Source organism: Acipenser ruthenus, chromosome 47 (genome assembly GCF_902713425.1).
Source record: "Acipenser ruthenus chromosome 47, fAciRut3.2 maternal haplotype, whole genome shotgun sequence".
Taxonomy (NCBI): Eukaryota; Metazoa; Chordata; class Actinopteri; order Acipenseriformes; family Acipenseridae; genus Acipenser; species Acipenser ruthenus.
In genome coordinates, this window is record NC_081235.1 from 7,379,292 (window position 1) to 7,405,232 (window position 25,941).

At 44.0% G+C, this 25,941-nt stretch overlaps 3 protein-coding genes across 4 annotated transcripts; 1 reads left to right on the plus strand and 2 right to left on the minus strand.

The window, feature by feature from the left end:
• Positions 1–2: 2 nt before the first annotated feature.
• Positions 3–10,644, minus strand: LOC117401278 (cation channel sperm-associated auxiliary subunit delta-like). Its single transcript, XM_059014012.1, has 22 exons — positions 10,437–10,644; positions 10,046–10,103; positions 9,689–9,765; positions 9,232–9,304; positions 8,985–9,099; positions 8,829–8,896; positions 8,335–8,454; positions 7,708–7,782; positions 7,077–7,233; positions 6,345–6,425; positions 6,098–6,180; positions 5,621–5,797; positions 5,193–5,306; positions 4,994–5,083; positions 4,692–4,750; positions 4,289–4,367; positions 3,850–3,902; positions 3,573–3,647; positions 3,242–3,376; positions 2,623–2,809; positions 2,172–2,326; positions 3–1,510 (listed from the first exon to the last, which is right to left on the minus strand). The coding sequence occupies exons 1-22, from the start codon at positions 10,514–10,516 to the stop codon at positions 1,345–1,347; spliced, it is 2,277 nt and encodes a 758-aa protein (XP_058869995.1). The 5' UTR covers positions 10,517–10,644; the 3' UTR covers positions 3–1,344.
• Positions 10,645–11,255: 611 nt separating this feature from the next.
• LOC117401505 (lon protease homolog, mitochondrial) lies at positions 11,256–21,382 on the plus strand. The gene is made up of 18 exons (XM_034002272.3): positions 11,256–11,840; positions 13,286–13,374; positions 13,525–13,644; positions 13,806–14,061; positions 14,158–14,219; positions 14,374–14,503; positions 14,889–14,972; positions 15,686–15,906; positions 16,108–16,246; positions 16,543–16,721; positions 16,986–17,073; positions 17,174–17,296; positions 17,542–17,658; positions 18,385–18,525; positions 18,658–18,823; positions 19,457–19,677; positions 20,000–20,164; positions 20,503–21,382. Exons 1-18 carry the CDS (start codon positions 11,292–11,294, stop codon positions 20,650–20,652), a joined length of 3,000 nt encoding a protein of 999 aa, XP_033858163.3. The 5' UTR covers positions 11,256–11,291; the 3' UTR covers positions 20,653–21,382.
• A 702-nt stretch (positions 21,383–22,084) lies between these two features.
• Positions 22,085–24,828, minus strand: LOC117401319 (large ribosomal subunit protein eL36). 2 transcript variants are annotated; one of them, XM_034001908.3, is made up of 4 exons: positions 24,704–24,828; positions 23,282–23,376; positions 22,528–22,662; positions 22,085–22,219 (listed from the first exon to the last, which is right to left on the minus strand). In XM_034001908.3, exons 2-4 carry the CDS (start codon positions 23,372–23,374, stop codon positions 22,130–22,132), a joined length of 318 nt encoding a protein of 105 aa, XP_033857799.1. In that variant the 5' UTR covers positions 23,375–23,376; positions 24,704–24,828; the 3' UTR covers positions 22,085–22,129. The 2 variants fall into 2 exon arrangements, with proteins under 2 accessions (XP_033857799.1, XP_058870237.1); XM_059014254.1 differs by lacking the exon at positions 24,704–24,828 and adding an exon at positions 24,628–24,651.
• Between the last annotated feature and the right edge of the window lie 1,113 nt (positions 24,829–25,941).

Consider the following 25,941-nt stretch of genomic DNA (forward strand, 5'->3'; position numbering starts at 1 on the left):
TAGCACTGCATGTACCTTAAAGAACTAGCCAGATTGATTAGCTTTGCATTACATAATCATGTTGTTACAGTTCATGCATCTTCCACCTATTTATTTGCCTGCAGAGAAGCACAGCCGCTCCGCCCGGAATTCTGCAGTTCATAACAGTGGCGTGTTTAAAAAGACGCACAAACTAGTGCATCAGCTTGCTTTAGAAACAGCCAAACAGTCCCAGTGGTAGCAGAAGAAGACATCACAAATGCTGCAGCTTTGTGTATTTACTCAAAAACAGTGCATTATAAAACCCGCCTCCAGTTTCACAACTTAATAATTAGAATGGCGCAAAAGGTACATTGGTTCAAGTGGGCAGTGTGTATCACGTGTGTGTAACTGTGGAGAGTAGGGTATTCATTGCATGTTACTGTGACACTGTTTCTATTCAAAGTGTATCTAAGAGAATGTTTCCTTTTACCTTATCAAGGTGGTGTCAGGAGGCTTGTAGGTAAAGGAGAGAGAGAGAGAGAGAGATTGGAAATGTTATACTTATGAGCCCATGTGAAAATAAAAGTTTATTCTTCAAATACTTTTTTTTTCTTTTTAAGTTCACATTGTTGTATTTTAGAGCAGCAGAGAGCATAGAAACAAAAGCACATGTTTTTTTTTTTACAGGAAACAGGTCAAGTTTAATTGAAAACAAAGCTGCCATCAGATACAGCTGTGTACGCTGTCATTAAGGACACATGAAAGAGCAAACCTCAGAAACTCTACAGTCCGAGTGGTCTGGCTTGGCGTCTCTCCTCAGGGTGGTGGATGTGCAGAATCAGAAGCCAGGGATATTCCACACACCACGCTGCTGCTTACTGTTTCTAACCCTTTCATATCTGGAATGGAATGGGCTTCCAGGCCACGTCTTTGTTCCAACCACGTTCTTCATTGTGAAATTAAACCCCTCCACATCCACATCCCAAAGCTTATTATTAATTCAATTCTAGTCATGTTTTTTTTTTTAATAGGCTGTTTTTAATTGTTCTAGTTTTACAAACTAGCGTTTCATCTTTTACAATTAAAACACATTTTTTATCTTTTTTTTTAAATGTCTGTTTGATTACATTTTGTATCGGGTTGTTTTAAATTGAATGGTTTAACGGTGTGTGCGTGTGTGTGTGCGTGTGCGTGTGCGTGCCTGCGTGCGTGCGTGAAGCTCTTTGGGATCCTTGTGATGAAAAGCGTTATAGAAATCTGAACTGTAGTTGCTGTTATTTCACATCATTGTAGAACCGGAGTTGCCCATCCATTGCCTTGTATGCTTTGTCGTGAGAGCTCCCGGCAGGTCAGCACAGCAGAGCAGAGGCTCGTCTTTGTACGTTAAGGGTTGGGTCTTTTTAGCAGGAACCACGGCAGGTAGAACCCGACCAGCATTATCCCTGCGAAAATGACCAGGAATACGACCAGGGTCAGCGGCGAGTCAAACTTCGCTTCCGGGAAGGCACCGTACACGTACACGCTGAAGGTGACAGACAGCTCACAGAAACTGCGGGAGACAAAGGAGGCGCACTAGCACAGATCCCAGACTTCTATCTGAGTGCTCTGGTGGAAGGGACAAGCATTAGCTATAGCTTACGCTCTCGGGATTCTGTTCATTTGGCTGGTCCAAGGGTTCGAACGCCTCCGGGAGAATTATCTTTTACACATCAACTCTCGAAGACGAGGGACTGTTTCCATCACAGCACGAAGATGGAATCTGATAATCTCTCCTTCTCTGGTTTTAAAGATCATATCAGGGAATTGCTTAGAACCTCCTGCCAATGCTTCTCCCTCAGTCCAGATAAACAAATAGATATGACTGATTTATACTATCCTTAGATCTCTGTAAGCTGCTGATTAAGTTTCAACCACACATGTTTTTATTGTGCTGTTTGTACATTGTGATATTTTTATACATTGCAGTTGTCTTTTTTACTGTGTTCCAGGACCCCCTGGTTAATGAGGCCTCGGTCTCAAAGGGTAACTCTCCTGGTTAAATACATAGAAATAATTCATTATAACTGCAAAATCCACAACAGCAGCAGCCAACCAGGTTAATTTAAGGACTCAAATCTTAATGTTTGTCACTGGTTACAATATCCATTCACAATATATGGTGCAAAAACACACCTTGATAAATCACATCCAAACATATATATAATTGGTACCTGTATGTGGGATCCACCACAATGGCTTTGAAGATATAGAACCCGTTGTAGCTGGGAAACATGACCATGTTCCCAGAACCGGCTTTCAGAACCTCGTATTCCAGCTCCGGTGATGTCAGAGGAGGCCCGGACGGATCTTTACAGCTCACGTAGTTCTGGAACCAAACAAACACCCTGCTGTGAAACCCGAGCCCTGAACCGAAATGAAATAACACCTTGCAGGTTTCACATGCAGCAGCGATGGCCAAGCCTGGCGGATCACAGTGGAAGTGACAACGTGGAGCCTGTTTAGGTGGCAGCTCTTTGATTGCTGTATAGATGCTACAGACTGGCATCGCTTTGGTTTTCACACAAAGAAAGTGTTTCAATGAAACAGAGTCGGGCAGTGGAAGCTGCTGGTGTGTTCTTGTACTGCGCTGTTGAAAGGATCTGACGGCAGCCTCTTTGTTACCTTTCTGTTCCAGGCAGTGTGAGGGTTGGGCCGAGACTGGGTTTTCAGCATTGATCTCCAGGTCTGAGGCTGGGACACGCACCCGGCACTGCGCGCAGACTGCTGGTACTCATAATTGTACATCCCGTGGACTTCGAACATCACAAAGTCCGCTGGGACAAATTCTACAAACGTCTTGCCTTCCCACCTGAAAGAAAAAGACAGCTGTGAGCTCCCCCTGTTCCCCATCCGAGTGTGAAACGCACAGGTCTTCTTGAAAATAAGGCTGTGACGATTGGGGGGCACATTAAACTAGCCGGTGGTCTCTGCAACACAGCAGAGGCGGGACGCGCACCGCCAACCCTGAGCTCCGTAAGCGAGCGTCTTAACCGCAATGCAAAAGAACCGGGCTTCGTCTGGATTCGTGGTTTGAGAGCTTTTAGCCTCACCTCGCCGACGGAGGACAGGACAGAATCTGTAAAGGCACTCAGCACTCCCCATTACCTCTCCATCTTTGATACTGCTAAATGTTATCTGTGCTGCAGTGAGGCAGTTCGTTTTTACTGCACAACGCCTGTAATGGAAATTGATCGGGAGCCTACAGAACGGAGGACGTGGAGGTAATGGAAAAGGGCCTTACAGTTCTAAAAGCGGCAGCCAAGGATTATCGACATAAACCAGCAGGGGGCACTGTAGATCAACAAAGCTGTATAGCACACGGAGGTCTTCTGCAGCTGAATCCTGACGATACAGATACTGGGGGTCATAGGTCTTCCTGCGTAACGACAAAGAGCAATGGCATCATTTGCATACAAATCAAAATGTACTTTCAAAAGAAAACAGTTCTGAACAAAACAAGGCCAGTGATGCTGTTCAGAGAAGCCACTGTGTGGATCTGCTGAACTGACCCCACAGTCTGTGCTGGGTCGACGTGAGCGTTTATTTCATTTTCTTTCAGTACAGGTACCCACTTGGAAATGGTGTAGGTGAAGTTGTTCTGAAGTGTTTCCTGATTAAACTGTCCCTTGGAGCAGACTGTCACATTCCTGATTTGTGTAATGGGAGAAAAAGGGAAAAAGAAGCCATCAGGATATTTCTGGTCTCTTCGTAGTAAAAGCATTATGATATCTATTAAAATAACACACACTCGGATCGTTTTAAACAAGATAGTAGTTTTCTATTGGTTTTTAGCCTGTTTTATGTTAATTTATTAAGGGAAAGGAAAAGAAAAAATCAAACAAAGTGTACCTTAAAACTTTGATGTGTTTGTTTGGCGGACATCCAACATTGATAAATGCGTTCTGAAGTGACAGGAATAAAAGAACATTAACCCTTAAGACACTGTGACCGTTGAGCTGTTTATAAAGTTAAAGGAGAGCCAGCATCTCAATAGGGTCCACCCTGCTTCCTATCTGCAGTGTGGAGCACAGCAACAATACAAATCTCAGATGGGATCCTAATACCTGTAACAAAGGAAGGGCTTTCAGAGAAATCAAGGTCTTTTCAATCGATCTGTGTGGCAACAGGTCTACCTCCACCACTGTTTCCATCACTGTGCATCACAGAGGGAGGTCATTGTGCATTGACGTATCAGACTGTAGCTACAGAGCCTCTTTGGTGTATTACTAGCGTTTCTATGTGACATCCCTAACACTGTGTGCTAAAGCCTGGGTGTCTCTCTGCTTACCAGCGGATGCATGTCCTTGCAGGTAAGGCCTTTATCCAGCACGTCGACCGTGAGGGTGGAAATGCCTCCCTTCAGTAAACTAAACAGAGAGAGAGAGGGGGAGCAGAGTAAATACTCCTACAAGAGACCAGCGCTACTTAATAGTATAGAGGCTTGTACATCCCCTTCGGTCGCACATTTTTTTATTAGGTTTTTTTTTTTTAAACTGTAAAACAGTCTGCGTGTGAACTCTACGGAGTTTGAGAAGTTGCACGCTGAAAAAATAAAATGAGTTCTTAGTTCTAATGTAAAGAGAATCTCTGGCACATTTAGGTTACAAAGGGATCAGTCCTCCGTATCCTTAAACATACTGCATTCTCATCTCTCATTATATTAGACTGGAAATGCTCAAAGTGTTCATTACCTGTGAGAAAAAGTTGGATCAGCCATCTTTGTAATCAGCTGCTGAAGCAATACAATATTCTGCAACAAAAAAAAAAAAAAGTACTTATAAAGGCATTGGAAGAATACGCTGTACCTCAAGGTGTAGTTGTTGATTTGTATTTTAACTTCTTGAAATCAGATTTTAGTCACACGCACACACTTTTCTTCTGGCTCAAGGAAGTGTGCAGCTTCGCAGTTTAACAGCAACAGAACAGAGGGAGGCTCTTCCACTAGCTTAACAGCCCCCCTCTTCTCTAAACAGTAGGAACGTGACACTCTTACCAGCTTGTATTTCTTGTCTCCCTCGGAAGTTAAGCCGTCGATGTATGAAACAGCTTGGAAAGCCAGTAAATGTGGGTCTGTCACAGTCACCTATGAATAACACACAGTGGAGCCTGACATTGATGTGATGCAGCCTTCAGAAATGTCTTTGTCTCGTCAGATGGCTTGCATCAGACGTCATGTGTTGTCAGCCACTCACCAAAGGAAATATCTCAGCAGACGCCTTGGGTACGTAAACTGCAGACAGTTGCAAAGACTGGCTCATGTCAATGTAATACACACGCTGATCAAATTCACTGGACATCAGCTCCACCTGGAAGTGAAACGATATCTGCATATGTCAAAGAGAGTTCGGAATGGAATCAGCAGAACCAGCACAGACAGGAATGCTACCTAGAATTACCAGAAACACAAGCGTAATATAGAGGTGTGGGAAAATACATGGTAAACCGCACAGTTACACTGCAGATGGATCACAATCCGTTTTTTATAACGGACTGCACAGAAGAAAAGACCGCTGTGTGTGTGCGTTTCTCTTCGTGAGTCCCGCGTTATTCTCATTGAAATCAATCAGAATGCACACTCTTCTGTTTCTCTTGTCCCGGGAGCCCTCTCTGCAGCACTCACCGGACAGGTGGCTAGAGGAGGCGTGACGCTCATGAGCGCCTGCTGAATGATGACGAGGCAGTGCAGGAAATCCACACAGCCTGCAGCTGGATCTTCAACAGGAAGGATCACGACCAGCTCTCCAAATGTGTTGAACCTCATTCCCATCCCAGCAGAAATGTCACTTATGGTTTTAAACTAGGAAAAGAGGACGGTTTTGATTTATACAGATTTCTATGTATGTACAGATACATATACATATAAAGCATTGTATACTGTCTGCTATCCACCCAATGAGAGGCTTTGAGAAAATATGTGTTTTATAATATATAGTTAATTAAACAGTCTATCTAATTTTAATGTTACATCATGTCCATCTGATATGGAGAACTTTCAGATGGTTGTATCACATCAATATGAGGGTCTAATATGCATACTGTATATCTAAACCTCAGTGTTCACAGCTTGTTCCTCTTGCATCAGCTCTTGTGCCCTTACCTCAACGATGACAGGTTCCATGCTGAGCCTCCCATAGAAGAGACGCTTATCACTGGTTAGTACAGCAATCTCACTGCTGCCTGCTTTAGTGAAGCAAAAAAAATAAAAATTAAATAAAGAATTGTCAGCTTGAAAAGGTTCAATGCCCTGGTTTGATTTGCTGAGTGCACTGCCCAGCTGAGCGCTCACACAGCGTTCTAATCAAAGTGCCCTAGAGCTCTGCTAGTGAAGCCATACTTGGACATACTTGTGGCAATACCATGGAGGGTGACAGCAGGCCCTGGGAATTCGTTATTCCCAATCACAGCAATGGGCTGCGTGACTTGCCCTGAGAAAAAAAAAGCAAAAGATAAATTGTTCAGCAAGAGACAAACTTCAAACACGCAATCATAAACACTGCTGTAAAAATAAAGGGACTGATCCCTAGCCTCTCTGGCTGTGGGTTCGAATCCTGAAAGCCTGTAATGGTTGACCTCTTCCACGTGGTGGCAGCGGTGGGATTTGAAATGATCGAATCAGATCTGAATACTGCTGTTTGAATCATTAAAGGGGTGTTAGTGAAACCCAACAATTGTAACAGTGTGTGCAAGTCTTGTGAGTATTTAAAAGTCATTAAAAGCCAGGCTTGGTAATATTTTAAATACAATGGCTGTATTTATATGTGCCACTGTTTAGATAGACCCCAGGGTGTAACACTGCTTGTTGGGAATAAGCCTCTATTCATGCAGTTACCCCTTTGAGGTACAAGGGGCATGTGCGACTCACAAATACAAAGGAGGCTAACTTTCTTAATGTTGCACGAAACAGGGTTTAAAATGCACTGATCAGGTCATCCAAATGGTCAGTTTCCTCCTCGTGACACTCGAGTCCCTCTCAAATGCATTTTAAGAAGAAGCCTGTTTGAACAGCAAGCGCTCGATTCCTCACGTCCCTGAAGGGGGTTCATGAAGCTCTGATCTGTGATGGAGTGGGGGCTCACCGTCGTTTGGAGAGAAGAGCAGTGAGTGCTCTGTCCAGATCACCAGACTCCCTTTCATCCCTGCCGGCTGGATCACTGACAGCACAGCCAAGGACTCCTTCAGAGGGAACACTTTGGAAGTCAAATTCAAATCCGACGTCCAGTAGCTGAAGTATGCCTAAGAAAACAGAAAACAGACCAGTGGTAAAATAACAGGGTCGCTATTTTTTTAATTTATTTTTTTACTGTGCCTTGATAATTAGCAATGAATTATTACATGAAGTAAGGTCCCAATGTATAATCACATGTTCTGGTTCTTATTGACCTTTCATTCCTACGTTAGCTGGAAACTTTAGCTTAACCCCTTCAGGAACACAAGGACTTGAACTGTGGTTCCAATGGTTTCTTCTTACAATACATTTGAGAGCGACTCAGGTGTAACAAGGAGGAAACTGACCATTTGGATACAAAACCAATTTTAAACCTGTTGTATGGCGCTATACACAACTCCCACCACATGGTGGCAGCAGTGAGATTCCTCACTAAACCATATGTGTAATCCGAATACCTTTGTGTCTAAGTTTCTTTCTGTGGTGCTATACCTCCCTGATTGGCCACTGCTATGAATTGATAATATTGTGGTGGAGCTCACCATATCATCAGAGTTTTTGAGCAGCACAGATAAAGTTGATAACGTTGGCATGTTAAAGACTCCTCCAACATCTCCCTGTACGACAAAGAAACACAAGTGTATTCATGTCTCCCAAAATCATGTTCAAATGACCACATTTTACCAAATCTCTTTATTTACCCAGGATGAGGTGTTTATAAGGGGGTCCTGGCAGGAGAAAGCAGCAAGAAATAACTTTATAAAATCAACAGCAAAAAAAAAAGAGAGACAAATCATTCAAACAGGACAAAAACACTGAAAACAATCATAAAAACAGTGATACGAAACAAAAGGACAAAAATAGAACAATTTCAACTGACATGAGCCTGGTCAGTCAGTATTTACAGGATTTGCAACCCTGGTCAGATTTAAAATAATATTTATGAGTGATTTAAAAGGTATAGTGAAGAGGCTGTTTTTAGATGAGATGCATGATATACAAAGGCACGCTGGCCCATATTAGATCTACATTGAGTTATAAGGGTTTTTTTTAATAGATTTTTTTTTTTATCTCAATCTTAAAATTCTTGGTGATGCAAAACATCTGGCCACAGCTGTACACCTTACAAACTAAACACAAACAAGGACAGTGTGCAGAATGCAGCTTACCTTTAAATGTGAAGGCAATGTGAACTTTGTAAAGGTGTAGCCCCCATCAGAAGAGAAGAATATTCTCGTGCTGGAGACAGGATCTCCTCGGTTGTATGCAAGAACCGTGGAACTCACTGCCTACCAACACAGCATTACAAAATGAAACATTTTCAACTCACAGTACACCTGAAGGATCAGAGCTTCTAATGTATACTATCTTCCTAACTAAAGCTGATGTCTCTGAGTATTGTTTAAATGCACACTTAATTAGCACTAGTAAACTTGTTGGATATGTACCAGTTCCTTATTCCAAGGGGAAACTGGGAACGCACTGACACATTCAAGAACAATCTGACAATGACCAGTCCCAGCCCATCGTCTCCAGTAGCATTTCCAGAACTCTATGATATGTGCTCAATTGTGTTTATTTCAGTTCCAGATCCATATCTTGCATAATTTGGATCCTTGTTATTTTGAAACATAAAGGCTTATCTGCAGTCACTGATCCCTACCATACAAGAAGGGTCCTCACTGAAACAGCACTGATTTGAAGAGATCTCTGTCACCATGGACTCCACACCTAAAACAGCATGACATATGCATTCACGTTGCATTGAAATGAACCCAGCTTTAGAGGCAGTTTGGTTTCCCCCTCCCATTTGCTGTACCTTTAGCTGCTCTCCAGGTGAAGTCTTCTGTATTGTACAGATAAACCCGGCCATTGATGGCCATCACAACGTGCTGCAGCACGAACTCTGCAGATGTCACATGAGCAAGCAGACCCTGTAAGAGAGACAGTGATGATCTGAGGGTCTGTACCGAAGATCAGGTTAGGCTTTCCTAATCTTGAGTCCAAATGAAACGCTCTCAGTATTTAGAGTGTGAAATGATCAGACTTTGACTCACAGCACTTACCTCATAGTCGACAGGAAAATATATGGGACAGTGAGATCCCTCAAACCCATGTGCTGTTAGGAAAAGCTTGCTTCTGTAAAAGAACATTTCGATTCAGAGTTTGGAACATGCGACTGGCACATGAAGAGAACGTTAAACCTGCATTGCGCAGCACTACGGATTGGAACAGAAAAGTGCCACAGCATTGTAATCAGCTCTTTGAGCAAAATCAAAGACTTTGCAACAGCTAGACACTGTTGTCTCCCTCGTGCATGAGTGACTGAAGAAGGCTTGGGCATTGGAGTTATGCAGGGACTGGGTTGCAAACACATGCAGCGTTTAACTAAGGGCAACAGAGAAACTAGGGTCTGAGTGCAAAGCTGTTTTCAACAGGCAACGCTTTGGTCATTTTCCAATCAGATGCTTACAGGTACTGGCTGGATCACTCTGCTAGACCTCACAGTATGCTACAGCCTACCCCATGTACAACGCCACACTGCTGATGCAATCATTTTCAACAATGACTGTTCTGCTCTCCGAAAACTTCAGGGGCACCTGTGTTAACACAGAAAGATGCACAAGTCAGTGCGTGTAGCCTGAGCTATCGCACAGACACTTAATACAGGATCTGCCTCACACATCAGATTGTATCATATTTGAGCTCTGTTTTTTTTATTTTTAAATACTCTACGTTTTGGGAGATGCTGTACATCATTTACAAGGATAAGTTATTATAGGCGGTCCACTGCAAACATTGCACCCCCATTCATATGCATTTCATTAACATGTGAGGCAGTATTGTTTCATGATAAATTATTTTAAAAAAACGAATCACCATGTTCATTGATGGTCCGTCAAAGTGATCCTGCAGTGTGTAGGCAAGCCAATGTCTGCTGTGAAAAGAGTGTACAAATTATTACTATTATTATTATTATTATTATTATTATTATTATTATTATTATTATTATTGCAGGTTATATTTCATAGAAGAGCATGAAGTTTGTTTTAAAACACGTATGTTTGTGAAATGTTATAATATCACAGCAAAGCAGAGTCGCTGTCAGCGTACTCGGGACAGAGTGGATTTGAGAATCCGGTTCACACGATCAAGCTGCGAGGATCCGGTACCAAAGACAGACAGCCGGTACGGTACCGGACAAATCGGTACGGTTGAAGGGTATGGATTAATGTGCCGTTTTAAAAAAATATCGTACAAAAATCGTTACCTGCACGCAGAAACAGTTACTGGGCCACAGAGACTCAACCAAATAAAAATAAGGCCTAGTACGAAACCCATATTCGCCATTTTAACTACTATCACGACAAACTGTATTATTTATATATTATCTCTGTTTTAAAAATAAAATAAATAAATATATTTTTAAAAGAATCCTTAACAGAGTTCACAGCGAGGTAACTGACGCCAACATCAGTGTTTTCTTTCTATGTGCCGCAGTCGATGGTTCCCTCTAATGGACAAAATTATACCGCGTTACGAGCTCGGGCGTTTGCTACCGTTGAAGGCGAATCGCAATGCATACATTTCATGTAATTAAATTAAATTAAATTAAATTAAATTAAATTAAATTTAATTTAATTTAATTTAATTTAATTTAATTTCATTTCATTTCATTTCATTTCATTTCATTTAGTAATGGGAGTATATCAATGACCTGGATTAATAGTATTGGGATTATTATTATTATTATTATTATTATTATTATTATTATTATTATTATTATTATTATTATTATTTTAATTAAATACAAGGAATTTGTGTTTTTATTCACTTCAAGGTTACTCCATTGTCAACTAATCTTCCCAGGTCCATGTCTTATCTTGTAACACCCATCAGAGTTGACATTAATCATAATAACTGTAAATATGTGTTGCAGTTTATTTGGCGAGACTGTTTCTCGTGATTGTGTGACTGCGTGCCGCGACTATTCCGTCTCAATTTAATAAAACGTTTAAAACGCCTCCTCTTTAAAAGGCGGGGCCAGAACGCGCGGGGGCGGGGCCTGCGCAGTGACGCAATCAAACACTACCGGAAGATTCCAGCAAGCGAGAAGAGAGTCAACATGGCAGCTTGCATGAGAATGTGGCGCTCCTGCGGGAGCAGCTGCCGAAACGGAGCCCACCTGCTGAAAAACAAGCATTGGGCCGCCACGCCGCTGCCAGCGGGAGAGCTGAACAGCGCCAAGGCGGCGGTCTCGAAACGCGTGTATTCTGTAAGCGGGACCCTCCGTGCCGCATCCTTATGCAATAGCACCTCGGGTATTGCAATGACAGCTGTGGGGCGCACGTCGCATCTGCGCCAATGGGGGCGAGTAGCCAGCGTGTGTAAAGGGGATTTCTTGGTTTCTCCTGCGGATCTCGTTCACTGCAATCAGAGGAGGTACCTGCGGGATTTTGGGAACAGAAACAGCGGAGGCAGTGCTTTCTCCGGGGACGATGGTGCGGAGAGCGGCGGATCGAGCGGAGGGGAGGAGGGGGGAGACGGAGGCGAAGGGGCGGCTCAGTCAATGACAGCCCTCACCACTATGTTGGTGCCGGAGGTGTTCCCGAACGTACCGCTCATCGCTGTCACCAGGAATCCCGTTTTCCCGAGGTTCATCAAAATAATTGAGGCAAGTTAGTTCATTACTTTTTTTTTAATATAAGTTACTCATGCAAACCATTCATACGTTTTATACAAACATGTTACATTGAACAGTACTGGACCCAACTAAAGATTGCGTTCTGTTGCATTTTGAACAAGCTCGGCGCATTCTGCTCTTGTGTAATAATGTTAATCTTGAAACAGTACATTTAAATTCAACAAAATGTATCTCAAAATGTCTTTAAACAAAAAAAGCTGGTAGTTGCGTCTTTACTTCAATCGGGTTTGAAAGCTGACGCGTGATCTAGGTATGTACTTGACATGGCTGTGCTGGGTGAGCGATAACCTTTAACCGTCATGCGTCACGCTTCCGACCCTGGAAGCTTACAGGGTATTTTTACACTTGAATGCGTTTTCTCAGATTTATACTTCGCATTTGCCATGATTTAGTGCTTTACCATACCTTTCAGTTTTACAATGCGTTCCTATGCTTTACCGTGCTTTCTCTGTGCTTTATTACACGTTGCTGTGCTTTTACTATGGGAAGCTTTTATAAGGGGACATATGTTTAAAAAAATACCTCCTTAAAATGTTAATGTAGAAGATAAATTTATTTATTGCAGTAGTTTTGACAACGCACTCGCAGTTTTTGCAAAGTCATGTAGGAAGATTAAGCAAAATGTGCATTGCCAGTGATAACTGAGTACGGTTTAGAAGAGAAAAAAGCCATACTGAGGAAGAGCACTTGTGATTGGTTCATATATAATTGTACTGCATGGTCCAGACGTCTTGCCAGTGGGATCTGGTTGAAGCTGCTGATGCTTATCTGATAGGTTAGCCTCGCCTGTCAGTCCCATTGCATTGAACAGCACTGTTTGTGTTACTGTGGATTTCATCATTCAAGGCTGGTGGAAGGAAACAAGGACATTGCCTGAACTGTCAGCGTTGAAAACGATACTGTGCGAGATATGAACCATTTCACAGGGAGTACAAGCTAGTGTTAATACCAAATCCTACAGCGCCTACATCAGCTGAATGGGATTAGATCTCTAAACCCCTTGTCTGAACAATTGCACACACACACACACACACACACTGTGGGCTCCCAGCAGGCTTTGGAGCAAAACCAGACAAATCCTGCTCGTTTTAAAAGGGTCGTCTCACTGCACTGAGCATTCACTTCAACTCGTTTGTTCCTAATTCAAAATGTGTTGATTTTCCAGGCCTGGCTGGCAGCGGTGTGGTCTGGCACTTTGATCTGAGGCTGGTTGCTTTGTTTCAGTCCTGGTGTTACTCGGAGTTTGAGACACACCTGCGCTTGTTACCTATACACACTGTGGCTAATGAAGCTGGTGTTAAAACCTGGAATGGGTGAAGCTGCTTTCCCTGCAGTACAAGGCAACGGAACCTGCGCTGTAAAATCAGCTGATGTTCTGTTCTGATTTTGTTTTTTTCTTACTCTTCTGATGTCAGGTGAAGAACAAGCAGCTGATGGAGGTGCTGAGAAGGAAGGTGCGCCTCGCTCAGCCCTACGCTGGAGTGTTCCTGAGGAAAGATGACAGGTGAGGGCACAGGCTCCACATAGATCATCACATGTCGTGTTGTTGTGCTGCACACGGTTTGGGAGCGCACAGGGTTACCCTGAGCACCACATGTTCAAAACGAGGGCTCCAGAATGACTCGCTTGCTTGTTTTCTTTCTGCCTGGGTCAGTAACGAATCGGACGTGGTGGAAAGCCTGGAGGACGTTTATCGCACAGGAACGTTCGTGCAGATCCACGAAATGCAGGACCTGGGGGACAAGCTGCGCATGATCGTGATGGGACATCGCAGGTACGGCAGATTTCGGTTATACACAGTATGTCTTCTGCCTAGGGTGTGTGTGTAAGTTTGGGATGAAGGTAAGCGAGTAATAAATAAAAGGTTGCAGATGGGGCTTCATGACAGCGGAAATGATCACGGAAAGCTGATGCGAGCTCCCTCTCTCTCTCCAGGATTCAGATCAATAAGCAGCTGGAGGTGGAGTCTGAGGAGCCGGAGCAGGAAGCAGAGGAGGGCAAGCAGAAGGCGCGCAGGAAGCCCAAACGCCCCAAGAAGGAAGCCCTGGCTGGGGAGGGCATGGAGGAGCGTGTCCAGCAGGTGGAGCTGCTCATCGAGCCCCTCGCTGTCCCCCCCAACGCTTCGGAGGTGCTGATGGTGGAGGTGGAGAACGTGGTACATGAGGACTTCCAGGTCACCGAAGAGGTCAAGGTAACAGAACAGCAACTTTAATGGAGGGCCTTTCATGACTGTAAAATAAAAAAAAAGAGCAATATTAATGTGTGGGTTTTTTTCCCCATCCAAAAGGCGCTGACTGCAGAAATAGTCAAGACTATCCGTGACATCATTGCTTTAAATCCGCTCTACAGGTAACTGTGCTTTTACTACTCAACATGGGAGTAACTGAACTAGGAATCCCTCCTTTCTGAATTGCATTTCAGCTGTCATTTCCAAGCTCTGTACCCTTGAAGTCCTGCACAGTGCTGGCCTGGAGAGATCTAAACCTGTGTTTTCTGCCCTCAGAGAATCAGTGCTTCAGATGATGCAGGCTGGCCACAGAGTTGTGGACAACCCCATCTATCTGAGCGACATGGGGGCCGCCTTGACAGGAGCAGAGTCCCACGAGTTACAGGATGTGCTGGAAGAAACCAATGTGAGTAGAGGCTGGGGGGGAGCCAGATTGATGAATTCTGCTCTTGACTCAATTCCGTTTCTCCTGTAGGGTTGTGGTTCAGTCTCTTACAATTATCATTATCAGTAAAGTATAGACAATTGAAACTGAACCAGATTACATGTATTTGATTCCAAAGCACAAACTAACATGTATTAAACTACACTTTCTCTACTGGGAGGCGATGGTATGTGACTCCTTCAGGGGGTGGATAGATCAGTCCATATATATTCTCTTACCAAAGCTTGATATAATACATCTGTCGAAACCATGAGCTTATAATTCAAACTAGCGCTATAAAACTCTCACTCCAGTTGCTGGTCCACTTGGTGTACGTGATCCTCACTTTTCTCTCCACCCCCTCCAGATTCCTAAGAGGCTGTACAAGGCTTTGTCTCTGCTGAAGAAGGAGTTTGAGCTGAGCAAGCTTCAGCAGCGCCTGGGCAGGGAGGTAGGTATTATTATTTGTTTATTTAGCAGACGCCTTTATCCAAGGCGACTTACAGAGACTCGGGTGTGTGAACTATGCATCAGCTGCAGAGTCACTTACAACTACGTCTCACCCGAAAGACGGAGCACAAGGAGGTGAAGTGACTTGCTCAGGGTCACACAGTGGCTGAGCCGGGATTTGAACCGGAGACCTTCTGGTTACAAGCCCTTTTCTTTAACCACTGGACCACACAGCCTTCTTTAACCACTGGTACACACTCCGTTCACAGTGTTACTGAGCAGGCAGTAGGGATTGAAATGTACGTGTTCCTGCAGTATCTTTTTCAACGTAATCGGGGTTGTTTGGATATTTTTTATGAACTCATCGATTGGTCATAAATCAATTTTGACTTGTTCTTTTCGTTTCACATCCAGTTATGCTTTCCATAAAAAAAAAGTACATGATTTGAACACGCTGCATCAAAGATCGGATTATTTTTACATCCGTTTCTGTTTTTATTTGTCCTGATAATTCACTGTCTCTTTAAAAGGCGGACATAACAAAACTAAATACAATTTAGCATTTGCTGGTAAGCATTTCGATATTGAGGAACATTTAGCTGCATGATAACTCTGGGGGGGGGGGGGGGGCACACGCTATTTATTTTCTGCTTTAATAAAACATTTTAATCGTGTAAAATGAGCTGACCCTCCGAGTGCTTGCGGTGCCCTCAGGTGGAGGAGAAGATCAAGCTGACGCACAGGAAGTACCTCCTGCAGGAGCAGCTGAAGATCATCAAGAAGGAGCTGGGTCTGGAGAAGGAGGACAAGGACGCCATCGAGGAGAAGTTCCGCGAGAGGCTGAAGGAGCGCGTGGTGCCCCGGCACATCATGGAGGTGATCGAAGAGGAGCTCAACAAGCTGAGCCTGCTGGACAACCACTCCTCCGAGTTCAGGTGAGCCCCCCGCCAGCCAGCGCTGCGCACCCGTCAGCGCGGCCCCATTGCCAGGCCTGGTTCCTTCAGATCCATGCAAATATAAACCAGCTATGGTCAAAAGTTTAGCATCACCTAGAATTTTAAGATCAAGACATTGATAAAAAAAAAAAAACTTAGTGGTTTGAAGAGGCTTTCAATTGACACGTCCTCCTTTCACAGCGTGACCCGGAACTACTTGGACTGGCTGACCTCGATGCCCTGGGGGAAGTACAGCGAGGAGAACCTGGAGCTGACGCGGGCGCACGAAGTCCTGGAGGAGGATCATTATGGGATGGAGGAAGTCAAAAAACGCATACTGGTAGGCGACCGCCGATATGTAATAATAGACCTTAAGTGAGAAATCCAAATCTGCGATGTCTTTGCACATTCATGCACAGATACTTTTTAAAGGGAAAGAATTGTTTCTGATTTAATAGCAGCGTCTGGTTTCCAGTTTATACAAAAACTATTTCTGAACTCGAGCAGCCGTTTGTTTTTGTTTTTTTGTGGTGATAATTTAGGACAAGTCTTCAACCCTTTTTAAGGGGGTCCGCTGACAGTGAACCCTCCCGACGCTGTCCTGTTACTCTGAATGTTGGTCTCCCTGCTCCTCAGGAATTCATAGCGGTGAGCCAGCTGCGGGGGTCCACCCAGGGGAAGATCCTGTGTTTCTACGGCCCTCCTGGAGTCGGCAAAACCAGCATCGCCAGGTCCATCGCCAGGGCCCTGAACCGGGAGTACTTCCGCTTCAGCGTGGGCGGCATGACGGACGTGGCCGAGATTAAAGGACACCGGTAGGGCGTGGCTACGTGCCTGTCTAATTATACACCATTAAAGACTTGCGTGTGGGCCTGGGGTTTGTGTTGCTGCGATCCCGACATATCCCAGTTCTGTTCTCGCATTGCAGATTAACACAACACGTCTGGCTGGTTTCACAGACCACTTAATCTTGGTCTACCTTACACTAGATTGTATGCTGTGTGAAACCAGCCTTTCCTGTCCCCACTCCTGCAATATATCCCCCAATGTGGCTGATAAATGCGTTTTTGTAATTACAGGAGAACCTATGTGGGAGCCATGCCAGGGAAAATAATTCAGTGCCTCAAGAAGACCAAGACTGAGAACCCCTTGGTCCTGATCGACGAGGTACTGTATTCAGCCAGAGGAGAGACGCTGTGTTTATTAAAGGGGCTCTTTAACAGAGACTTGAAAGCGTTCCTTTCCTTCATCCTGTTTCCATCGGCAGGTTGATAAAATAGGCCGGGGTTACCAAGGCGACCCCTCCTCGGCCCTTCTGGAGCTGCTGGATCCCGAACAGAACTCCAACTTCCTGGATCATTACCTGGATGTGCCTGTGGATTTATCCAAGGTCAGTGTGTCCGTCCAAGTGGCGGATTTCAAACATGTTCCAACACAATCTGTACGCTGGCCAAAAGTTGTGCATCCCCCTATAGAATTAACTAATTTTGCTTCATAAAGTCGAATTAAACCTGCTGAAATACTGTCAACATATTGAATTACATACCGCTTTGTAATTTTCCATGATTAAAAAGATTTAGCCAAAGCTTTCCCTATATCATTTCCTTTTTAATAATAAGAACCGTTGGTTCTCAGGTGCTGTTTATCTGCACTGCCAATGTGACTGACACCATTCCCGAGCCCCTGAGGGACCGGATGGAGATGATCAACGTTTCGGGATACGTGGCTCAGGAGAAACTGGCCATCGCAGAGGTAACTGTCCTGAGAGACGCTTTCAATGGTTAGAAACTGTAGCGCACAAACCTCTGTAAATGAACCCGAAGTATTCAGACTTCCGCAGTGGCCAGCAGTGGATACGCCCTTTCTTTTAGGTTCTGAAGCTCTGTGCATTTCAATTGTGTGGTTGAATGTTCTGAAGCTCTGTGCATTTCAATGGTGTGGTTGAATGTTCTGAAGCTCTGTGCATTTCAATGGTGTGGTTGAATGTTCTGAAGCTCTGTGCATTTCAATGGTGTGATTTGAGCATTCTGAAGCTCTGTGCATTTCAATGGTGTGGTTGAATGTTCTGAAGCTCTGTGCATTTCAATGGTGTGGTTGAATGTTCTGAAGCTCTGTGCATTTCAATGGTGTGGTTGAATGTTCTGAAGCTCTGTGCATTTCAATGGTGTGGTTGAATGTTCTGAAGCTCTGTGCATTTCAATGGTGTGGTTGAATGTTCTGAAGCTCTGTGCATTTCAATGGTGTGGTTGAATGTTCTGAAGCTCTGTGCATTTCAATGGTGTGGTTTGAGCGCTCTGAAGCTCTGTGCATTTCAATGGTGTGATTTGAGCATTCTGAAGCTCTGTGCATTTCAGTTGTGTGGTTTGAGCGTTCTGAAGCTCTGTGCATTTCAATGGTGTGGTTTGAGCGCTCTGAAGCTCTGTGCATTTCAATGATGTCCTCTGAGCTCCGCCCCTGTGCTTTTGTGTGTCTGTCCAGCGGTACCTGGTCCCTCAGTTGAGGACGCTGTGCGGCCTGGACGAGGAGAAGACGAGCATCACCCCGGAGGCTCTCGCTGTCCTGATCAAGCAGTACTGCCGGGAGAGCGGGGTCAGGAACCTGCAGAAACAAGTGGAGAAGGTGAGGCAGCAGCCCTGACCTGGGCTCAATGACCGCTCATATGTAATTCATAAAGGAGGGCTTCCTAGTCCCCCCAATATTGAGTTTCTCGTTCGGGTTGCTGACAGAGATACGATGTCTCGTTGATCGCAGGTGTTCCGGAAGTCTGCCTACCGCATTGTGAAAGGGGAAGCCTCCTCTGTGCAGGTGACGGCCGACAACCTGGCGGACTTCGTGGGGAAGCCCATCTTCACTGTGGACAGGATGTATGACATCACTCCCCCGGGGGTGGTCATGGGCTTAGCCTGGACTGCCATGGGTAAGAGAGCAGCGTGCTTCTGTGTTAGGGCTTCACCACTGGGGCTCGTGATCACTGCCGTACTGTTTAAAAGGGATGGAAATAAGACTCCCATCGTATAGCAGTTTGATCCATTCCTGGTTTTACTATGAGAAGACACACCTGAGCTTGTTATCAGTATGCTGTGGCTAATCAAGCTCCTAGTAAAAGCTGGGAAGGTGAAAATGCTATGCAATAGGAGTCTTATTTCCGTCCCTGATTTTATAGCTGGGGTAGGCAACTCCAATCCTGCAGTGCCTTTCGCTACAGATTGAATCGGCACAATGTAGATGAAGTACTGTGAGACGGGACGTGCAGTAGATTCAATGAAGCACATGCCTGAACTGGAAGTGAGAAGTATTCCTTGATATTTACAGCAGGATTAGCAAGTGGGCCTCCTGATTTAGATGCTGTAACTGTTCACTCAGGGCAGGTTTACATGCTTTGAGACGGGAGGACATGCAGTAAAAGATCACCAGTAATAGGAGATCACTTTATATGAGGCACAGGACAGTCGGGCAGGACTGGCTTTACCTTATTGTGAGGATCTGACTGTTAAGAGGCAGCAGAGCAGCACAGTTAATACCCCCCCCCCCTCCTCTTTGTTTTGAACAGGCGGCTCAACGCTGTTCATCGAGACCTCGCTGCGCAGGCCAAGGAACAGGAAGGACCCGGAAGGGGCGAAAGAGGGCTCCCTGGAGCTGACGGGCCAGCTGGGGGACGTGATGAAAGAGAGCGCCAAGATCGCCTTCACCTTCGCCAGGGCGTTCCTCATGCAGGAGCAGCCCGACAACGACGTCCTGGTGTCCTCCCACATACACCTGCACGTGCCAGAGGCAAGGGGAGCGATGCGTAGGGGATCGGAGGGCTTGGGGGGTCCATTACGAGACCCCTAGACTGGAACGATTTGCACCACAGCATGCAGATCATAAGGCAGACTTCCAAAAATCATATTTATGGTAGAATGCATAGTGCTTCTGGTCAGGTACGGCAGTATAGAGCCTGCTTGTCACTGTGGGTAGCGGAAGCTGTGTTTCGTGATTTTTTTTTTTCTGATTCGTCACTGCGTCTTTCAAGGGATAATGAAAGGTGTTGTACAGAGAAGGTTCGTAAGCTGTCCTGCTCTTAAAGTGTCTGCTGCTGTTCTCGTTTCTCCAGGGCGCTACCCCGAAGGACGGCCCCAGCGCAGGCTGCACCATCGTCACCGCTCTGCTCTCCCTGGCTATGAACACGCCGGCCCGGCAAAACGTGGCCATGACAGGAGAGGTGTCCTTGACAGGGAAGATCCTCCCTGTCGGGGGCATCAAGGAGAAAACCATCGCGGTGAGTGAGCCGACTTACCAAACCAACAGCCAACTCCTGGATGCACACATGCCAAAATTCAAGACAGCTGGACTGGACAGAGATCAAAAATTCATAATTCTCATAGAATACAGACATGGTGGTCGGTTCAATTTGTATATATAACGATGAATTAAGGCGTCCAACTGTTCAGATCTTTGGAAGCTGGGAGTCATTACGCTTCTATTAAAACGCAGGATACAAATCTTACGACTAAGTTTAACTTGCTCTTACTGCTGGATTACTGAATGAAAGCGATGGTCTTAGTACCCGTCTGCCCTTCCGTTCAAATTTCTCTTTTCCTTTTTCTGTCTCCGCAGGCCAGGCGAGCAGGAGTGACCTGCATCCTCCTGCCAGCAGAGAACCAGAAGGATTTCTCGGACCTGCCTGCCTTCATCACGGAGGGCCTGGAGGTACACTTCGTGGAGCACTACAGTGAGACCTTCAACATCGTCTTCCCCAAACAGTGACCAGTGACAGGTTGAGCGGTTTTGCGTTGGGGGATCATTGGCGTTCAGTTAGTGATGGTTTTCCATATAGACCGCGATCACAAATCCAAATTAGACAAGTACCTGTGGTCTAGGTGAGGGGTCTCCAACCCTCATCCAGGAGAGCTACAGGGTCTTCTGGCTTTTTGTTTCAACTGAGCGCCAATTATTGGTTTAATTAGTCCAGATGTTTAGCCATTGATGACATCTGTAAAACCTGCAGGATCGGGGCTCTCCAGGACCAGAGTTGGAGACCCTGCAGTAAATGGATCTTACAAAATAAATGGCACTTGTTCTGTGTGATCATGCGCTCCCACCAAAGGTCCCCCTTATACTTCCCAGGGTTGAATTGACAAGCAGACTGCCTCAGGTCACTTCTAGACCCGCATTCTAAGTAAATGGAAAAACAAACACTAAATGAACTGGAGCGATACCCCAAAGCTAACGGCTGCAACTGGGAAATAAAAAAAAAAAAAGTTGACTGGAAAAGATCTGCTTTCCTCCCGGAGAAGATAACAGATCTCCGGATTCTGAGGAAAAGGACGGAGTTGCTGGAGAATACAAGGGTCATTGACTATTGCTGCTAAGCAGCCCCGACCTTATGAGTCACTTCTGTGTTTAAAGTTATTCACTTTTGTACAAAACCGTTGTCTCACATTGTTTCCTTTTAATAATGCTTATTATCCATCTATTAAAATATTTAACATATGAATGTGTTGGCTTTTCTTTTAAGACTTGATTGATCTTCAGACCATATCCAGCCACAAGGTGAATGTGTTTCTTTAACACAGGTTACAAAGCTTGATACAGATTTGAGTATCGCATCCCCAGGAACATTTGTAAACCCAATGTGATCTCACTAGCTTTACTTGTGGTAGAACATGTAAGATATAAATCTGAAGTATAAATAAATCAAGTCGTTTATATCAAAATACAGATCACAATACATGAATGCAGTACTGCACTCCTCCACCTGAATAACCTTGCATACCACACAAGCTCAAGCTAAACTTGATCCAATATCAAACTGGGGTTACCACCAGTTCAATCTGCAACCACTTTACACAAAAATCAGGTTACATGATAAAGAACTTCTATTTAGCAGACGTGTTCCTTATTTTATTCGAAGCTTCAAGAGTAAACAGCATTGAATATGTACAGTAACATACAAGGCTGGTTTCACAGACCCAGATAAGCACTCGTCTTGGGACTACTACCTTACCAGAGGTAACATTAACTAGGCCAAGACCGATGCTATTGGTGTCTGCAAAAGCGGACAATGTAGATTTTCAAAGACAAACCTTTTCTGGCTCAAATGCATCTTCTAATATCCTCCAGAATAGATGATATTACCAAACTCACCCTAATGTAGCATAAAATGATTTCAATAAATTAAAAGGCAGCCTACAATGTATGGTTTTTACAAATATTTTTATTTCTGATATCAACGTTACAGAGGCTAATCCTTCTTGGCGGCAGCCTTTCTCATGGCAGCCAGGACGTTGCTGAGCTCCTCCCTCTTTCTCTTGGCACGGATGTGAGTTCCGACCTAAAAAGAGGTTAAGAGACCGGGTCAGGACCAGTTTAAATTAAGGCACGAGAACACTGCAGCCCAGAAAGAGTTGCAACAAATGGGTGACTGTTTCCAAGCAGTTCTTTGATGTTTTCTTAACACTGTGTAACGCAGCGCTTCTCGGAAATCAGTATTGCATAGATTGAGCTACAGTGAACAAAGCTTTTGTAAATTAAATACCCTGAAAGAAACTAGATACAGCAGGCCAGTGCACTTCAAGAGGAAAGCGTGTTCTACACAAAGGGTTTTTTTTTTTTTTTTTAAATACAAGAGGATATACATACCCTTTTCTTGATGAACTTGAGGGCGCGCTTATCCTTGGAGACCTTCAGCAGCTCCATGGCGCGTCTCTCGTAGGGGGCGAAGCCACACACCTCGCGGATCATGTCCCGAACGAACTTGGTGTGCTTGGTCAGGCGCTGCAGATAGAACAGGACAGTCATTAGCACACCAAACAAACTGCACTCCCAGATATCCAGGCTAGGAAAATACAAACACACTGGAGCGTGCAGCATCACAATCCTAGAGCAAGTTGTGAGCCAAAATGCAAAACGAGTTGGTGATCTTGTATCCCCCCTTTTCCTACATTCAACCATCAAACCAGAGCCCCAGCCCTCTACACCAAGCAATATTGGAAAATAGTTTACTTATTTGTAAGCTGGGTTTTGTTCATCTTATATTGTACCAGGTTAAGTTTCCTATCTATGTGTATTTTATAATGCGTCTATGTTTTGTTTTCAAAGTTTTGGCAGGACAACTGCTTTAACTTCATGAAGAGTGGACACAAACTGCTTTAAAATTTCAAAAAAACATGTAATTAAAAAAAATCATGACTTAAGGGAACATTCCTGAATAGCAATTCCAGTTGCGCAAGCGTACTCTGAACTGCTTGGCATTCCAATATTGGTATTCAGAATCTGCCCATTCAGAACGGCAAACGAATGCCCTGCCACGTATTTAAACTTCGGTCCTATTTCACTGAGAGAGGAGAGGACTCGAAGCCTCATCCAGCTTCACAGCAGCGTGCTCAGCTCTCACCCCTCTTCTACGGCTCTGTCTGGGCTTCATCACATTCTTGGTGGTAGGGTGGCCTTTGTTAAGGCCAACGGCCATAGGATACCTGATCGCCATGTCTGAAACAAAACAAGACGCAGAAACACTTCAGTAAACAAAGCAGGGCAACCTGCACCATCGCTCATGTTATTATTTATTTCTTAGCAGACGCCCTTATCCAGGGCGACTTACAATTGTTACAAGATATCACATTATTTTTACATACAATTGGGTTTTCTTTTTTTACTGGAGCAATCTAGGTAAAGTACCTTGCTCAAGGGTACAGCAGCAGTGTCCCCCACCTGGGATTGAACCCACGACCCTCCAGTCAAGAGTCCAGAGCCCTAACCACTACTCCACACTGCTGTCTCATGTTGTAAGCATGTGGGTACCAAACATTTCAGATACAAGTGGATCTAGAGAACAGCATGGATATTCAATTGGGGGCTCCCTATTCCACCTCACTGCAATACCAACACATCTGGCTGTGGCAGTACAGCATTGAATATATAACACTAGCTTTGCAAGGCAACTTCTGCACATGATAAAGGTTTTTCAAATACTACGTTGATCTGGCAAGCTATACGACTAACTAGACACACATCTGACACCACATTGACGTTCTGGTTTTTTTGTATTTGGCTGAACTTCTGCTCTATTAAAAACAAGCTCACGTCCCCAAATAGTCTTCAACGTGCAATCCTTTGGAACTAAAGGCAAAATACAATTTTAGTTTCGCGCATGTTAAAAAGCATCTATGCTGATTAATGACGCTTGACCAGTCAAGTGAGTTTTGCATGAACTGCAAAAAGAAACTGGTTTACTGGCTATGGATAAGATTTTAACAGAAACACTCCAGTCTAAGGAAGCGATTCGAAATCATCTTGCGGGATGTCTGAATAGAAACGACCTTAACATTGTGGGCCAGGAGACGTTAGAGGATTTAAATGAATGCATGCACGTCCAGCCATGAAGTAGAAACACGAGGGCTCTCTCACCTCACATAACACACCGGTATAGACATATTTAACACAAACACATGCGACATGTAAAACGCAACACTGAAATATTTTAACACGTCTGCGGTTCAAACCAGTATTTAACCCTAAAACAATAATGTATCTAGTTGACTCCGAGTGTGCAGCATGCAATAAGCTATTCATTGCGCTGCTAACTAAATTATTTCACGAAATGTGTTTGTTTTCTTTGAACCCGCGATAGTTTCCACCTCCTGTTAATGTCTATCTATTTTCTTTATCCAGCGTCGTATCTGAACAATATAACTCTCTCATAGAAACCCGGGGTTCGTACTTTCAACCCGTATCATTCACTTGAGCTGAAAGGGAAAGATGTTCAGGATTTTGGTCCGATTTCATGACCATCTTTCTCAAGACACTGTGGTCTTACCTGCTCTCTCTAATGGCGGACACACAGGAAGGACCTGACAACGACAGAATGCCGGGAAATCAACACGTCATCTGGCGACGAAAGAGGTGTGCGAAAAAACTGAAGGCGCCGCCTAGCGGCCGCAAATACCGTCACACGTTAATGTATAGGCTTGCAGAACAATGCATTTGGAATAATTGCATTTTTATTATATAAATCACAGTCTAAAAACGCTTTCATGTTCGATGAACTGAATGATAAAGGTGTACTGTTTGTAGAATGCGACGTCTATGAGTAAGAAAATATATATTTTTAACCTCTAAAGTCTAAATGTAATGTAATCAAATTACATAAATACAGCTTGTGTGTTTTGTTTTTTCAAAGAACAATGTATTTGGTTGAATATTATAAACGCCCTAGTGGTTCGCACCCTATAGAGAATTATGAAAGAAGCAGCGTTGCTTGCCCGCGGTGTTAACGGTGATAGAACAGCAGACTCTATGCCTCGCTTCCTGTCTCTGTGGACACCGTGAATTTTGTCTGCAAACTTTATTTTCTGCACAGCTGCTGTTGGCACGCATTTAAAACCACAGCCGCTTGTTTCTGCAAAGGACGCCTGAATTCAAATAAAGTTCCCCTGTTAAACCACAGACAGACTGGCTCGGGTAATGCTGCACCTAAAAGTCAAAGACAAACATCTAATAATAATAATAATAATAATAATAATAATAATAATAATAATAATAATAATAATAATACTTTACCAAGTATTATATTCATACTGTTTTATTACCAATACTCTCTAGTTAGTAACAGTAATAATATATTGTATTTATGTTGCAGAAATAATGCCTAATCGAACATTTTTTTGTAATGTATTTTAAATCTTCTGTCTAAACCAACACGATTAGAATGAGAACATTAATATTCGCTTCTTAATGCATATCCAGTTTGGTATTAAAGCTCCAGCACAGACCAACAACGTTTAAGTAGACAACAATAATTTGACTTTGATTCCATTTTGCAATTATTATTATTCTGTTATGTTTTGTGTTGCATCAGGACTGCACGGCCAGTTAAAAAGTCATGCGCGGGAATGTCACGGTGCAAACCACGTGCAGATATTAAATGGCTCGCTCGAGCTTGTCTTTTGTATTTTAATTTGAATAGAAATGAATGCAAGCCTTAATAATAAGCATCTGCCAGCAGCGGTTAGTTTGTGGTATTTTTTTGATGGGGCGCCAACATTTGAAAAAGGC